We start from the raw sequence: 17,942 nt of genomic DNA on the forward strand, positions 1-17,942 counted from the left end.
GATCCCACAACTATGACATCTTGATCTGAACTGAAACCAAGAGTCGGATGCTTAATCGACTGAGCCACCCAGGTGCCCCAAATTTACCCTTTTTAGTCATACAGTTCTATATCTTTCGACAAACATATATGGTTGTGTAATTAGCACCACAGTCTGGTTTTGAAATATTTATATCTCCTCAAAACATTCCTTAGTCATACTTCTCTCTCACCCTTACTCCCTATTAACTGTTGGTTTATTTTTTCCCTTATTTTGCCTTTTTAGAATGTTATGTAAATGGAAGCATACTGTATATAACTGTGTCTGTTGCCTTTGACTTGGTATAACTTTGGAGATTTCTTGATGTTGTTAGGTGTATCAATAGTTTTTTTTTTTTTTTAAGATTTTATTTGTTTGAGAGAGAGAGCACAAGTGGGGTGAAGGGCAGAGGGAGAAGCAAGACTCCCTGCCGAGCAGAAAGCCCGATGTGGGACTTGATCCTGGGACTCCAGGATCATGACCTGAGCTGAAGGCAGTCGCTTAACCAACTGAGCCACCCAATATTTTGTTCTTTTTATTGCTAAATAGCATTTCATTGTATGGCTGTACCACGTTTTCTCCATTTACCAGTCAATGGACATTGAGTTTCCAGTTTTGTTTTTTTTTTTTTAAAGAGTTTATTTATTTATTTGAGAGAGAGAGAGAGAGAGAGCACATGAGGGGGGGAGGGTCAGAGGGAGAAGCAGACTCCCTGCTGAGCAGGGTGCCCAATGCGGGACTCAATCCTGGAACTCCAGGATCATGACCTGAGCTGAAGGCAGTTGCTTAACCAACTGAGCCACCCAGGCACCCTGAGTTTCCAGTTTTGGGCAATTATGAATACAATAGTCATAAATATTTGGGTATAGTTTTGTTTTATTTTTACAGATATGTGTTTTTATTTTTCTTGGTTATAAACTTAGAAATGGGATTGCTGGGTTCAATGGTGAGTGATTGCTTAAGTTTATAACAAACCTGTCAACTCTTTTCCAGAGTGGCTGTACCGTTTTGCCAACCATCTATGTATGAGAGTTCTAGTTGCTTTGCATCTTTGTTAACTTGATATTGCCTTTTTTGTTGTTGTTTGTTCTAGGCCTTCCAGGAGATATGTAATGGTGTGTCCTTGTGGTTTAATTTGCATTTCTTTAATAACTCATGTTGTTGAGTATTAGTTGTCATCTTCATGTCGTCTTTGATGAAGTGTTTCTTTAAGTCTTTTGGCTTTTTTTTTTTAAGATAAAATTCATATAACATAAAATTCACTTTTTTAAACATTTTAAAGTGTACAAATCAGTAGTTTTTAGAATATTCATGAAATGATGCAATCACTGCCACTAATTCCAGAACATATTTTTCACTATGAAAAGAATCAGTGAACCCATAGTTGTTATTCCATATTTCTCCCTTCTTTTGGTTGTAGGCAGTCACTAATCATTCTGTCTGTATAGATATGCCTATTCTGGACATTTCATGTAAATGGAATCATACAATAATATATGATTGTGTTTGCCTTCTCAGCATTATGTTTTATTTATCTTATTTTAAGTATTATTTATTTAATCTTGAACACCCAGTGTGGGGCTTGAACTCATGACCCTGAAATCAAGAGTCACATACTCTTCTTACTGAACTAGCCTGGCACCCTCAACATTATGTTTTAAAGATTAATCCATGTTGTAGCATGTATCAGTCAGTACTTTATTCCTTTTCATTGCTCAGTAATAGTTCATCGTAGGAATATACCACATTGTATTTATCTATTCATCAGTTAATAGTTCAGTTGTTTCCACTTTTTGACTATCATGAATAATCTGCTTTGAATTATATGGGTGTGTGTGTGTGTGTGTGTGTGTGTGTGTGTGTGTGTGTCTGTTTCTTTCTCTTGGCTATGTTCCTAGAAGTTGAATAGCTGGGTCATAAGTAACTCTATATTTAACATTTTGAGGAACTGCCAGAATGTTTTTCATAGCAGCTATGCTATTTTACATATCCACCAGCAATGTATGAGGGTTCCAGTTTCTCTATATCCTCTCCAACATTTGTTATTACCTATCTTTTTCATTATTTATGTCCTAGTGGGTGTGATCATGCTTTTACTTTTAACCTATATATGTCTTTTTATTTAAGGTGGATTTATTGGTGATTGCATAGTTGGGTCATGATATTTAATCCAATCTGACAATTTGTGCCTTCTCATTAGGATGTCAGATCATTTATTTTTCAGGCAATTGTTGCTGTGGTTGGATTGAAATCTGCCACTCTGCTACTTATTTTCTTTTTGTTTCATTCGTTCTTCATTCCTTTTCCTTTTTTTTCCTGCCTTCTTTTAGTTTTTATATATATATATATATATAAATTCCTAAGATTTATTTATCTCACAGAGGGAGCATGTGTGGTGGAGAGGGGCAGAAGGAGAGGGATAGAGAGAAACTCAAGCAGATTCTGCACTGAGCACAAAGCCCAACGTGAGGCTTAATCTCACAACCCTGAGATCACAGCCTGAGCTGAAACCAAGAGTTGGACGCTTAACCAACTGTGCCACCCCAGCACCCCTCTTTTAGATTATTTTTTTGTGGTCCTATTTTATCTTCATTTTTGGCTTATGAATCTTTAGTTTAAAAAAATTAGTGATTTTCCTGTTTTTACAATGTTTTTGTTACAATCTACCTTCAAGTACTATTACATTGCTTCATCTTTAATATTATATTTCAAATCCCTTTCTCCATTCCTTTTTCTTTTTACTGTTACACCTTTTATATGTTATAGTTTATTTATTTATTTATTTATTTTTAAAAGATTTTTTTTTCTTTTAATTTATTAGAGTGAGAGTGTGCACAAGCGTGGGGAGCAGTAGGCAGAGGGAGAAGCAGATTTCCTACTGAGCAGGGAGCCCGATGCGGGGCTCAATCCCAGGACCCTGAAATCATGACCTGAGCTGAAGGCTCAGGTTAACTGACTGAGCCACCCAGTTGCCCTTATAGTTTGTTTTAGATCAGGAGTTGGCAAGCTTGTTTTGTAATGGGCCAGATAGTAAATATTTTTGACTTTGCTGGCCATATGATCTCTGTCACAACAGTCTCTCTTAACTCTGCCTTTGTTGTGAGAATAGCCATAGACATTATAAAAACAGATGAATGTACCTGGATTGGACTGCTGGCCATAGTTTGCCAATCTCTGCATTAGGCAGTCACCTGTCTTTTAAAATGACTAAATAGGAGTGCCTGGATGGCTCAGTCAGTTGAGTGTCTGACTCTTGATTTGGGCTCAGGTTATGATCTCAGGGTCGTGGAATCAAACCCCACGTTGGGCTCATGATCAGTGTGGAGTCTGCTTGGCCCTCTCCCTCTGCTCCACTCCCTGCTTGTGCTCTCTCTCTCCCTCTTTCTCTCTCAGTTAATAAATAAAATCTTTTTAAAAATGTGACTAACGATAAAAAAAATCTCATATTCATCTTAAGTTATACTGTCTCTAGTGCTTTTCATTTCTTTGTAAGTTGCCTTGTTATCATATTCCTTCTGCTGAAGAACTAATTTTAACATTTTTTATGGTCTATATTTGCCAAAATAAATTGTGTCAGCTTTTGTTTATTTGAATTTTTAAAAGTTTTTTTATTTTTTAATTTACTTCGGAGAGAGGAAGTGTGCATGAGCCAGGGGGGAGGACTAGAAGGTGATAAAGAATCTTCAGGCAGACTCCCCACTGAAGTATAGAGACTGACTTAGGGTTTGATCCCAGGACTCTGGGATCATGACCTGAGCCAGAATCCAGAGTCGACTGGTTAACCGATTAAGCCACCCAGATGCTCCTTCTTCATTTTTGAAAGATATTTTCACTTTGTATGTACCTCTGGGTTAATAACTTTTTTCTTTCAGTACTTTGAAAATGTCATTCCGTTGCCTTCCGCCATATATAATTTGTGACAAAAAGTTTGCTGTGCCTCTTACCTTTGTTTTTCTAAATATAATCTGTCATTTCTCTGGCTGCCTGTAAGATTTTCTGTTTATCTTTGAGTTTCAGTAGTTTGATTGTGCTACCTGTTAGATCTTGATTTTGATTTTGATTTTATTTTGCTTGGGTTTCTCCAGGTGTCTTGGAACTGTGATTTGGTGGGTTTTTGTTGTTGTTGTTTTTAATTTGTTTTAGGAAATTCTTGTTCATTATTTCTTCAAGTGTTTCTTCTGCTTCATTCTTTCCTTCTGGATCTCTAATTACACATATGTTAGACCGCTCAGTATTGTTTTTTAGGTCTTGCATGCTGTATCCTATTTTTTTTGTTTTGTTTGTTGTTTTTTTAATAGCTTTTTCTCTCTCTTAGTTTGATTAATTTTTATTAACCCATCATCAAGTTTACTTGAACTCTGCCACCCACCTAATTGGGAACACTGTAAATTAAAGTCTGTGCTGGAGATTTTCTAAACCATACAGTAGGTCGAATTTGGACCATAACCCATTGGAAGGCCAGTTATGGTTACACATTCTTTGATTCTTCTTTTAGTTAAAATAGTTTTTTTAAAAAAATTTTTAGGAAATGTAGGATTACCTTTAGTGAGACTTTTAACAACTCTTAGCACTGCTCACATAAGTTTTATAAGTTGTTAATTGTTTGTTTAATGTTGTCTCCTTCAAGAAATAGTTCATGATCTGCTTGCTTTGTTTGCTTTTTTTTTTTTTTTAAGATTTTATTTATTTGAGAGAGAACAAGCACGCGGAGAGGGAGAGGGAGAGGGAGAAACAGACTCACCTCTGAGCAGGGAGCCCTATGAGGGGCTCGATCCCAGGACTCTGAGCTCATGATCTGAGCCAAAATCAGCTGCTTAACCAACTGAGCCACCCAGGCGCCCCTTGTCATTTGCTTTTTGATAGCCACTTAAAAAAATAAAAATGGGAGAGTCTTTATATTTCAGGAAGAACTGATACCTGAAACTAATATAATGTTACATGTTGGTTATATCTTAATTAAAAAAAGACACCCAAGTTTTTTTTCTGAGTAAAAATGAAATTTTTTTACATATATTATACTTAACTATTTAAAAAAATTAGAAGTCATAGCTTGTTTTGAAATGTTATTTATATGCTGAGAATTAAAATATGAAAATTATACTCTTCCTATATGACTGATGTATCTTTAGTCAAATTAAAAAAAATTCCATTTCACTATATTTCATTTTTTTATTGTGTTGAATTTTAAAAATATTTTTTAACTGAAGTACAGTTGACAATACAGTGTTAATTAGTTTCAGGTGTACAACAAAGTGATTCAAGAAGTCTGTTCTGCTCACCATGAGTATAGCTACTGTCTGTCATCAAGCAGTGCCCTTTCAGTACCACTGGCTATATTCCTTGTGCTGTACCTAATACCATAACTGGGAGTGTGTTATGTCCCGCTCCTTTTCACCCATATTGCCATCCCCCCACCCTCCTTCCTTTGGTTATACATGCTTAGGGGACATTTTTGTTTGTTCATTTTATTTACTTCCGTGGTATAGACAGGTTTCTTCTATTTTACCGTACGGAGAGACAGGTTTGTTTCTTCCCCTCCCCCCCCACCTTCTTCACTCTGACTGAAGGTGGAACCCTTTGGGGACCTGGCTTTAACTGAGGGTTCTCCTAATAGTATCTTTGTTTTGGATGGTTTCTAGGTTTTATCTCCTGTTTTATCTCCTGTTTCTTGACCAGGTTGGATCCTTAAGGTCTCTGGGGTTCAGCAGGAACTCTCAAGTTGAAAGCAAATTTACCAGTCTCACACCTTTCAGAATTCCTGATCTCACTTCTTTGGGGCCTCTGGAATGTTTCATGTGTGTTTGCTCAGCATAATGTTAGAAAAACAATTTTTTTTGGCTTTGTTTTGAATAGGAATAGTGTTCAGGGTATCCGTTCTCCATTATGCCGGTAATGAAAGTCTTTACTTGCTCAGTATTCCACAATATGGATGTGCCATAATTTTATTTTATTTATTTATCTTTTTGAGGATTTTATTTATTTATATGACAGAGGAGAGACACAGCGAGAGAGGGAACACAAGCAGGGGGAGTGGGAGAGGGAGAAGCAGGCTTCCCACTGAGCAGGGAGCCCGATGCGGGGCTCGATCCCAGGGCCCGGGGATCATGACCTGAGCTGAAGGCAGACACTTAACGACTGAGTCCCCCAGGTGCCCCTGTTTTATCTGTTTTTTAAAGATTTTATTTTTAATCTCTACACCCAAGGTGGGGCTCAGACTTAAAATCCTGAGATCAAGAGTTGCACACTCCACTGACTTAGCCAGCCGGGTGCCCTGGATGTACCATAATTTTAAAATTTCTTCTTTACTAAGGGATTTTAGTTCTTCCTTGCTTGCTAAAAAAAGTTATGACATAAAAAATTTTTTGCACATAGATCTTTGTATGTATATGCTAGTTTTCATCACCAGTGGGATGAGGCAAAGAAGCAAGATAGACTCATTCTTTCTGTTTTGTTTTAAGTAGGCTCCATGCTCAGCATGGAGCCCAACATGGGGCTTGAACTCACGACCCTGAGATCAAGACCTGAGCTTGAGATCAAGAGTCAGATGCTTAACCAAATGAGCCACCCAGGTGCCCCAAGATAGACTCATTCTCCTTCATCCTTTTCTGTGCCACTTAATTTGTGAATGCCCTAAATGCCATGTTTTCACATAACCTCTAGAAGTTTCCCACCCATACAAAATACATTATCATAAGCATATTGTTGTGTCTGAATAGTTTATGTCCGGTGAGCATACCCAAAAGACAACATTATCACTCATCTTGGATTGTATTTTGGGCAGGTAAACAACACTCTTGATTCATGCTGAGTCATAAGAAAGTCATATACCAACCTGCAGGACAGTTCAGAACATAGCCTCTCATGTTTCTCAAGAAACAAACACAAAAGCCATCATAAAAGTTACGTATTTTTAAAAAAATGTGTATTTCAGGTGGCATAATTCTAAATAAATGAGGAAATTAAATAGCAGGCTACTTGTGCTTGAAAGTTGACAGTGCAGGGCCACATAGCATTGGTTTCCAATGTAGAGACCTTTTTACAAAGCAGTGACACTAGTCTAGAATATATAATCCTGAATATTGTAAGCACATTCTTTGCATGTCATTTGTCAAATAAAAATAACTTTCCTCTTCACAGTTTATTTTTCCTTTGTGGCACATTTTGAACTGCAGAATCCTTTATCTACCATTTGGCTTTCCATAAGCTATCAGGCAGGATCTCTGTGAGATTTTCTACTTTGAGAAACTATGTGCCTAATATTTATTTATGATATATGACTCATAATTACATTATTATGTGTTTTCAAAATAGCATCTGATAATTTAGCTCCTTTTAACAACAGATAAAATGTTTCTAAAGACTTTTTCCAGAAGTTCAGATGTTTCTTGGGGCCCTTCCCAATCTTCATTGGATTTATGGTTGGCGTTTTTTAAAAATAAAGGACTAAACCAAATTTTCCATAAGTTTTTTTGTTTGAATTTTACAGTGTGACTACTCATTGAGGTAAACATTTGTGTTTACTCAATACTCATCTTTGTTTAAAACTTTTATGGCTGAGATGTCCTTAGGCTTATAGTAAATTGGCTGGCTTCTGGCCTTGGAAGTTGGCATAGTCCAGTATAGCTACCTAAGGGCTGTGTGGCCATGGAAAAACATGTTTTTGTTGTTGAGTATTCTTGCTTTCTAGTAATTTTATTTTCTGCTCAAGGGATTTAGTATCTGTTCAAATACTTTATTTTTAAAGGCCACATAAGTAATGACTTGATCTCTAATCTTAGCTTTGAAAATTTCCCAGACACTAATAAAGGTAATGTCTGATGACCTATTATTTGAGACTACTACTCACTGGCCAGGAATCAGTGCTATTTAAAAATGTATATTTTATTCTGAAAATTATTTCTGTGGCTAAAAGGCTTTGTTAGTAAAATTGTGCATCTAATGACATAATTTGATGACTTTTGGGCCTAGATTTATAATAACTTTTTACATAGTATCACTGAGACTTAGTGCAGTTAAAACACTTTGCTCTTCAAATACTGTACTAGTTTTTTTTTTTTTTAAGATTTTATTTATTTATTTGAGAGAGAAACAGAGTACAAGCAGGGGGAGAGGGAGAAGCAGACTCCCCACTTAGTGAGGAGCCTGACGTGGGGCTCGATCCCAGGACCTGGAGATCATGACCTGAGCCGAAGGCAGCCGCTTAACCGACTGAGCCACCTAGGCACCCCTGTACTAAATAGTTCTGAGAAAAATATTCAGTAAATCATAGTCTTACCAGAAACAGCACCCATCTCTTGGACTAATAAGAATATTTTGGTCACAAAAGGTTATATAGAAATCCTTATTTTGCATAAATGTGCACTATCTTGGCAGTGACTATAGAGTAAGATTTTAACAAAGGATCAACTTACTGCTGAAGACAAGGATCATCAGTTAAATGATGTGGACTGTCCACATCAGGACATTAACAAGATTAATTATTGGTGGAGTGAAAGAGAACTTTACCAGGTTGTATTATATATGGCAGGGTGTATTTATAAAGAAGAAGAGCAGTTTTCTCCCAGTTGTCTGGACAAAACTGGAGTTGCCATTTTTGGTCTGCTTTTACTTGTTTTATATCTATAATAACAGATCCTCTTGGTAAAAACCCACCCTAGACACAGTGGTGGGTTTTTTGTTGTTGTTATTTGGTTTTGTGTTGGTTTGTTGTTGTTTGTGGTTTATAGAGAAAACTACATATTGCTACCTTGATATATTTTCTTATTTGGCTTTCTCTTAAAGGGAGATACACGGGTCAGTGAAACAGAATGGAGAGCCCAGAAGTAAACCCATGTATATATAGTCAATTAATTTATGACAAAGGAGGCAAGAATATACAGTGGGGAAAGGATAGTAAATGGTGTTGGAAAACTGGACCACAATCTTACATCATATACAAAAATTAACTTAAAGTGCATTAAAAACTTCAATGTAAGACTTAAAGCCAGTAAAACTCCTAGAAGAAAATGTAGGTAGTAAGCTCCTTGTGTTAGTCTTAGTGAGGTTTTTTGTTTTGATTTTGTTGTTGTTTGCATCTAACTCCCAGAGTAGGAATAATAAAAGCAAAAATAAATGAGTGGGACTACATCAAACTAAAAAGCTTCTGTACAGCAAAGGAAACCATCAACATAATGAAAAGGTAAGCTACTGAATGGGAGAAGATATCTGCAAATCATATTTCTTTTTTTTTTTTAAGATTTTATTTATTTGACAGAGCACAAGCAGAGGGAGAGAGAGGGAGAAGCAGGCTCGCTGCTGAGCAAGGAGCCTGATGTGGGACTCGATCCCAGGACCCTGGGATCATGACCCAGGCCAAAGGTAGCCGCTTAACCGACTGAGCCACCCAGGCATCCATGCAGATCATATTTCTGATAAGGGGTTACTATCTAAAATATACAAAGAACTCCTACAACTCAATAACAAACAAAACCCAATCCAATTAAAAAATGAGCAAAATAAGTCAGTCAGAGAAAGACAATTATCATATGATCTCACTGATGTGAGGAATTTGAGAAACAAGACAGAGGGTCATAGGGGAAGGGAGGGAAAAATGACACAAGACGAAACCAGAGAGGGAGACAAACCATCAGAGAATCTTAATCTCAGGAAACAAACTGAGGGTTGCTGGAGTGGAGGGGGGTGGGAGGGCTGGGGTGGCTGGGTGATGGACATTGGGGAGGGTATGTGCTATGGTGAGCGCTGTGAATTGTGTAAGACTGATGAATCACAGACCTGTACACCTGAAACACAATAATAATAAAAAAAAATTAAAAAAAGATATACTTGGGAAAAAATGGGCAGAGGATATGAATAGACATTTTTCCAAAGAAGACATACAGATGGCCAATAGACATATGAGAAAACACACACATAAACACAATGGAATAGTACTCAGCCATAAAAAGAATGAAATATTGGCATTTATGACAACATGGATGTACCTAGAGGATATTATGCTAAGTGAAGTAGGTCAGACAGAGAAAGACAAATACCAAGTGATTTCACTACCAGTGGAGTCTAAAAAAAACAGAACAAAGAAAACAAAACCCAGACTCATAGATACAGAGTTTAGGGGTGGGGAGCTGTTGGAGGGCAAAATTGGTGAAGGGGATTAAGAGGTACAAATTTCCAGTTATAAAAATAACTTAAGTCTTGGGGATATAATGTACAGCATGGGGAATATAATCAACAATATTATATTAACTTTATATGGTGAGAGATGATAACTAGACTTACTGTGGCAATCAGTTTGTAGTATACACAAATATTGAATCACTGTGTTGTACACATGAGACTAATAGAATATTATTTGTCAATTATACTTCAATAAAAACAACAACAAAAAGAAAATTTAGTTCTTTGTTGGCTAAACTCTAAGTTATATGCAAAGAGAAGAAACCATCTGCCTAATTAAGTGCAGTCTTTAATGGAAATCTGTTAATGCCTAGTTCGACACTTGAGTCCAGTAGAAGGGAAATAATTCATTTCCCTTTTTTGAGGCTACAAAATAGTTTATTCTTCTTTCCTTACAGCAAGAATTATGAGCATATGTTCACAAAACAGATTCAGTGCTAATTTTTAAAGCTTCCTTATATTTCCACTCTCATCAGTTGTAAATAATATATCTGACTGTAAAATGGAAAAAGTTGAAATTTTCCACTTGTGCATTTTGAGCTTTTCAGAGGTATTATAAACTTGGAAATAATAATAAAAGATACTAGGCTTTATACAGTGCTTTTTGTTTGAGGAACTCCTATAAACACTAATGCATTGATCCTAACACAGTACTTGATTGTGACTTTAAAAGGTCATGAGTTAGTGCTGTTACAAAAAAAAAGTTTAAAAAGATTGGAGGGGGAGCTCTAACTTATAAATATTTTAAAAAAAATATCTAGATAAAAGTTGATCTAGACAATTGAAAAAATAAAAATTATGGTGGATTTTTATTAACTTTTGGCAACTGTGATAGATTTTTATCCCTTTAATTTTTTTCATTTGTGAATCTTAAAGCCTAATTCCCTTCTTAGAGTAGTAAGCAGAATTTTCTTTTAAACTTTTAGTCCTTCTCAGCCAAGGCTTAAACCTGTGGTGGTTTCCTGAGTTTGTCACATTAACATAGCAATGCATTTTATTGGTCCCGAATTAGAAGATCATTGTTTTAATTTTCTTAGTTTAATATCTGTAGTATGTAGCTGTTGATTTTGATGATTATGGCGGTCATGTGGCTTAATCTTCAACTTTTTTGTGTTTTGTAGGTTTATTCTTCAGTCCAAGGAGGTAATTCACAATCAACTGTTAGAGAAACAGAAAATAGCAGAAGAAAAAATTAAAGAATTAGAAGTAAGTTTTGAGTGAATATTGACAGTAGTAAATTTTAAGAAAAAGGTTATCTCACTCTGTCATGTTAAAATGTATGCCTGCTAAAGTTATGTCACGTTGTTTTCATTCTGAGTTTTAGAGCAATAAACCAGTCATATTCATGGCCATGAATATTCCTCCCCCAAAGGAAAAAAAAAAGGAAGAAAAAAGAATAGTTTCTGGGAAATGTAGAGATTTTTGAAGAAGATAGGATGCTGTTAATCTAAATGTATTTTCTCCATTGCCTTCAAATGAACATGTCTGTTTTTAAAAACAAAGCAGGGGCGCCTGGGCAGCACAGTAGGTTAGGTGTCCAACTCTTGGTTTTGGCTCGGGTCGTGGTCTCAGGGTCATGAGATTGAACCCCACGTTGGGCTCCTTCCTCAGCACGGAGTCTGCTTAGGTTTCTGTCTCCTTCTGCCTCTCCCATTTGTTCTCCCTCTCTCTCAGTAAAATAGATAAATCTTTAAAAAAAAGAAAAAAAAGGAAAACATGCAGTATATGTTTAAACACCACATATTGTGGTGGATCGGCATGAGAGTGGGTGATGGTAATAGTATTTAAAGGATCTTGATATATGTCTCATATTGTAATTCGTTTAACATAGATTAGGTATAACTATCTGAAGGATGGTGCTGCAGTGAGGAAAACTATTTTTTTTTTCTGCTAGGGGCAAAGGTGATGGGTAAGAGTAACTTAGTAAATTTTTGGATAATTGGAATTTATTACATTTACCATATACATTAAGACCTTTGATGAGATATTCTTCTTGGGCTTGAGTAGAAGGTCCATCCTGTATATAGTAAAAGTTGGCCTGGGCGAAGGACTGGTTGTTATTTCTTTGGGGCCAAGATTTCCTGAAATGGGGGTGGTTACAATGACTTCATAGGTCACTTTATCTAATTTGTGTGAGTACTGTTTGAGGCAGTAGTTCAGAATCTGACTCAGCCCTCTGCGGAATTGGTGAGACACCCCCTGTATCCTCCCGGGGATTTCTTAGGGGCAAAAACTTGGCATGGCACCAACTTGGCATGGCACCAACTTGGCATGGCCTGGTATGTAGTGTCTTAGGTTACTTAGGTTTATTTTTGTTTGACTATTGACCATAATTTAAACAAACTTGGTAATAGATTTGTAGCTTAGAAAGGTGTATTGTAAAAAACAAAACAAGCATACAAACAAAAAAAAAAAAACAAGAAAAACTTATCTTTTAGTAACCAGGTTGTTATTGTGTCCTATTTTATCATTTTCGTTAGCCCAACTGTTCTAGATTGAATTTTGTATCTTCTACTGTTCTCAAAGTAACTTAAAAAACTGCCTACTTGTGATCTCTGTCAAATAAATAAATATTTTTAAAAAATCTTTAAAAAAAACTCCAAATAAAACTATTTCATTTGGATAACTGAAAACCTGTTTTTGCAGCTGTAGGTAAATACATCTAAAAATTATCCTGATGAATAACTAACCAGATGTAAAGTATTGTATATATGATTCTCTTTTTATGAAAACACAAAAAATAAGAGCCCTATATAAACATTCAAAATGATATTTCAGGGGGCACATGGGTGGCTCAGTCAGTTAAGGGTCTGCCTTTGACTCAGGTTGTGATCCCGGGGTCCTGGAATCAAGCCCTGTGTCAGGCTCCCTGCTCAGCAGGGAGCCCGCTTCTCCCTCTCCCTCTGCTGCTCCCCCTGCTTGTGATTTCTCTCTCTCTCTGTCAAATAAATAAAATCTTTAAAAAAAAAAAAGATATGTCAGTATATATATTATATTAACACTGGTTACTCTAAGGAAATTAAGTGGAATATGGACATGAAATTATTTTTTTCTTAAAATCTTTGCATTGGATAAATTATAGCATGTGTTAACTTTTATAATTAAAAAGTATATTATGGTAAAATTGCCACAGATGATTATAGCATACTGTTTAGTTTTGATGAGTATTAGGATTTTTTTTTTTTTTTAAGTAAGCTCCACACCCAGTGTGGAGCCCAGCATGGGGCTTGAACTCACGACCCTGAGATCAAGACCTGAGCTGAGATCAAGTGTTGGATGCTTAACCAGTTGAGCCACCCAGGCACCCCAGGAAATTTTTTTTCCCCAAGTTACCTTTTTTTGGAGTTTCTCAAATACTGGTAGAGTATCCTGATATCTGCCAGATAATGGAAGTAGATTAGCTGGCTTGTTGGTACTTATTTGAAATGCTAATTACAACTACAAAAAACTAGCAGAATTAAACTCCAACTTCTTTCCTAGAACATTTTATTGTGTCTTTTTTCTTTTTAATCTTTTATTTTACATGTTTTTTAATATCACAAAAGCATTATTAAGTGTACTGTAAAAAAAAGAAAAACAGCCAATAAATATAACATGATGAAATAAAGATAGTGTTTTTCCCTCTTGCCTGCACATCCCCAGATGTCACCTCTACAGTTTGGTGTGTATCATTCCAAACTATTTTATGAACAAATTCATACACTTATACACTTTTTTTTTAACAACTTATCTTTTTATTTGTCAGAGAGAGGGAGAGAGAGGCAGGCAGAGGGAAAAGCAGGCTCCCCACTGAACAAGGAGCCCGATGTGGGACTTAGTCCCAGGACCCTGGGATCATGACCTGTGCTGACGGCAGACCCTTAACCGACTGAGCCACCCAAGTGTCCCTATGCTTTTTTTTTTTTAATAAAGAGGAATTATGCTGTATATATTGGTTTTCATCATTTGATCTTTCTACTTCTAGTTTATATTTTCCACTTTTTTGTTTTCCACTTCTCTTATCGTTGTAGGTTCCTTGTTACCCAGTATTTAATTATTGCATGATCCCTACCTCTGCGTTTAGTACACTTTCCAAAACTGCCCTAATTTGTATTTTTAATAGTATCTCCCACTATACACTCTCTTCTCTCCCGTCAAGCAATCCTGTACTTTCCACTGCCATACATTCATAGTTTTGTTACTTCGGCCCGAAATGTATGCATGTACACACGCCCACATGTGCACTAATGCACACTTAACATTGTTAATTGTAGTGTTCAGATTCTCTGTGTTTCTTACTGATTTTTTTCCTGATTATTCAATTAGTTATTGAGAGAGAGATGTCAAATCTCCATGATGATACTTATCAGTTTCTTCTTCATCTTTCAGTTTAGTAGGCATTGGTGTTTAGAGATTACTCTCCATGTATTTAAGTGCTCATTATTACTGTATACATAGTTCAGAGGATAGATTTCATTTTGCTTTATATGTTTGGGAATTTCTCAGGTCTTTTAAAGATAGTATTCTGCTGATTTCTGGCTTTTGTTTTTGCTGTTGAGAAGTCATCTGTCAGCTTAATTGTTGTTCCTTTGTCTTTTTTCTCTGGTTACTTTTATTTATTGTTTTAAAAAATTTATTTGAGAGAGAGCGTGCACACGAGTGGGGGGTGGGGAAGAGGAAGAGAGAAAATCTTCAAGCAGACACCCCCCACATGGGGCTAGATCCCAGGACCCCGAGATCATGACCTGAGCCAAAACCAAGAGTCAGCCGTCCAGCCGACTGATCCATGCAGGCCCCCCCCTGGTTACTTTTTTTTAAGATTTTATTTATTTATTTGAGAGAGAGATAGCGAGAGAGCAGGAGCAGGAGTTGGGGAGAGGGAGAAGCAGGCTCCTTGCTGAGCAGGGAACCTGACATGGGGTTCAATTCCAGGACCCTGGGACCATGACCTGAGCCACCTAGGTGCTCCCACTCTGGTTACTTTTAATATTCTCTTTGTCTTTCATGTTTTGTTGTTTCTTTGGGATATATTTAGGTGTGGAGTTAGTTTTTTTATTTTTTTCTTAATCCTACTTGGTCTAAGTTGAGTTTCCTGAATTTGAGGATTAAGATCTTCCATTAGTCTGGAAAATTCTTTTTCTTTTTTTTTAAAGATTTTATTTTATTTCTTTGAGAGAGAGAAAGAGCAGGAGCTGGGGGGAGGAGCAGAGGGAGAGAGAGAAGCGGACTCCCCACTTAGCAGGGAGCCCAATGCGGGGCTCCATCCCAGGATGTTGGGATCATGGCCTGAGCTGAAGTCACACACTTAAAACTGACTGAGCCACCCAGGCCCCCCAGTTCTGGAAAATTCTTATATTTCTGAACATTATTTCTTCCCTATTTTCTCTATGAAGTGGTATTTCCTTCTGGAATTCTTCCCCCTACCTTTAAAGCAGCTGTTCCCACCATCTGCAGTTGCATCTTTTTGTTGTTGTTGTTAAAGATTTTATTTATTTGACAGAGAGAGAAAGCACAAGCAGGGAGAGTGGCAGGGAGAGGGAGAAGCAGGCTCCCCACTGAGCAGGGAGCCTGACGCAGGGCTCGATCCCAGGACCCTGAGATCATGACCTGAGCTGAAGGCAGCCTCTTAACCAACTGAGCCACCCAGGCGCCCCTGCAGTAGCATCTTAACTGGTTGTTTTTGTTTTTTCTGTTTCTTTTTCTTTTAATCTCTGGTTTTTCCTCCATCAATCCTTTTAATGTATTTAAGCTAGAATGTCCTTTGTAACATATTAGAAAATCTGGTCCTATTACTCCTCTGTGTAAAACTCATCATTGTTCTTGGGTAAAGTTCAGACTTATTAACATACCTTCAAGGCTTTTTATGAAATGACTCCTGTCTATTTCTCTCATCTCCCTCATTTCCTTTGCCTTCTTTTACACTGTATACTCCAGCCATTCAGAAATATTCTGTTTTTAGAACTTGCTGTGCTTTCTTTGTTTCTACTAGGTCTTTGGAAAAAATAGTTTCCTCCATTGGGGAACTTTCTCCTCCTGCAGTTATTATTGGCTCCATATAGTAACTCAAGATCTTAGTTTAGGGCTACTTCTAAGAAGCATTTTCTGATTCCTCAGTCTTAAATCAGGTCCTTTTTCCTTGTTCTCCCTAATGATTTTATTAGTTTCATACCATAATGTGGTAATTTGAACATATGAACTATCACCACTTGAGGTAATTACAAATAGGGTTTACTGGGGGCACCTGGGTGGCTCAGTTGGTTAAACGGCTGCCTTGGGCTCACGTCATGATCTCAAGGTCCTGGGATCGAGCCCTGTGTTTGGCTCCCCGTTGAGCAGGGAGTCTGCTTCTCCCTCTGCCCCTCCCCACGACTCGCTCTCTCCCAAATAAATGAAATCTTAGGGTTTCCTATTACTTGGGAAGCTTGATACAGATTCAGAGCGCTAAATAGTTCTTCCCAAGGAGGAGTTGTTGCTTCTCCTTTCAAACCTACAGTGTTTTCTTCTGGGCCCTAGCATTTCTTGCCAGTTCATCCTGTTTTGTCTTAATCCTATTTACTTATCATCATCATTTAATTTTTACCCTAAGATACCTTAAAACATAGTTGGGGAGTCACAGTTTGTACATAAGTCAGCAGACAAAGGCCAGGCTGTTTCCATTAAGCATGTTTTCATCTCTAAGATTGTTTTGTGTCTGGATCTGTAGTTTCAGTTTTTGATCAAAGCTGTTAACTTGGCCCACTTTGTATGCCTCCTCACTTCCTGCCAACAATCTATACAAATGACACTATGGATACACCTTTTTAATGACATAGGTGCTTATCTGATTCAGGTTCTCTGAAATGCGAACCCATATTCATATTTCCTAGGCTCCCTTTTATCCATGTCTGTTCTGTTTTTTTTTTTTTATGTTTGCCTTCTGCTGATTTCCCCCCCAGCCGTTGTTTATGAGTGCAAAGCTTACCTGGAATTTGTTTAGCTCTTAATAAACTCTCTTACGCTGTCCCTACATTGTCATCCAATCTAGTGGCCTTACTTGCTGGCCCTTTCTTTTTACGGAGCAGAGGTGGGGGTACTATAACCCTGCCTTCATGTTCCCTTGATAAGGAGTTACATTACTTACTAGAAGAGTAAGGGTAAGTACTAGCTTATTGGGAAGACAGTCTTACTGTCTTTTTCTTCTTAAAACTCCGTATTTACAAAATACTACCCAAATGTTGGGTTATTCTTTGGGCTGTAGTCATTTTACTGGGATTAATAAGAAAATGTTTTCATAACAGACTCACAATATGATAGTGTTATTTAGATTTTTATCTTTCCTTTATAAAGATGATAGATCAGGTTCTTGGAGGAACAATCACCATTTAATTTTTTTTTTTTTTTTACCATTTCATTTTAATGGTGATTAGTATAGACCAATGATGCTGATCCTGTTTAAGAGAAAACATAAAATGGTGGCTTTAGTATGATAGAGTAACCATGTTATTTATGTCTGTTTTTTAAAAATTCCGATAATTTTTTCAAGATGGCTGAGTGTATATAATACATAATATAGTATATGTTGTTAGAAAAGTACAAAAGCTTAATTTCTTAAATGACGTTAGTATAATTGGGATTTGGAATGAAGACTATGAGTCTTATCTTTTTTTTAATATTTTAAAATTATTATTATTTTTAAGATTTATTTATTTATTTATTTGACAGAGACACAGAGAGAGAGGGAACACAAGCAGGGGGAGTGGGAGAGGGAGAAGCAGGCTTCCCGTGGAGCAGGG

General features: G+C 36.8%; 1 protein-coding gene across 2 annotated transcripts in view; it reads left to right on the forward strand.

Annotated features, from left to right (window-relative positions):
* The window catches only part of PFDN1 (prefoldin subunit 1), a 68,307-nt gene that overhangs the window by 23,350 nt on the left and 27,015 nt on the right, over positions 1-17,942 (forward strand). For both annotated transcript variants that reach the window (XM_025852163.2, XM_073887845.1), the window contains exon 3: positions 11,313-11,397. In XM_025852163.2, coding sequence (XP_025707948.1) covers positions 11,313-11,397 — 85 coding nt within the window. The remainder of the gene's footprint in view (positions 1-11,312; positions 11,398-17,942) is intronic.

This window comes from Callorhinus ursinus, unplaced genomic scaffold, assembly GCF_003265705.2.
Source record: "Callorhinus ursinus isolate GAN/ISIS: 27379988/994484 unplaced genomic scaffold, GSC_fseal_2.0 scaffold83, whole genome shotgun sequence".
Classification (NCBI taxonomy): Eukaryota; Metazoa; Chordata; class Mammalia; order Carnivora; family Otariidae; genus Callorhinus; species Callorhinus ursinus.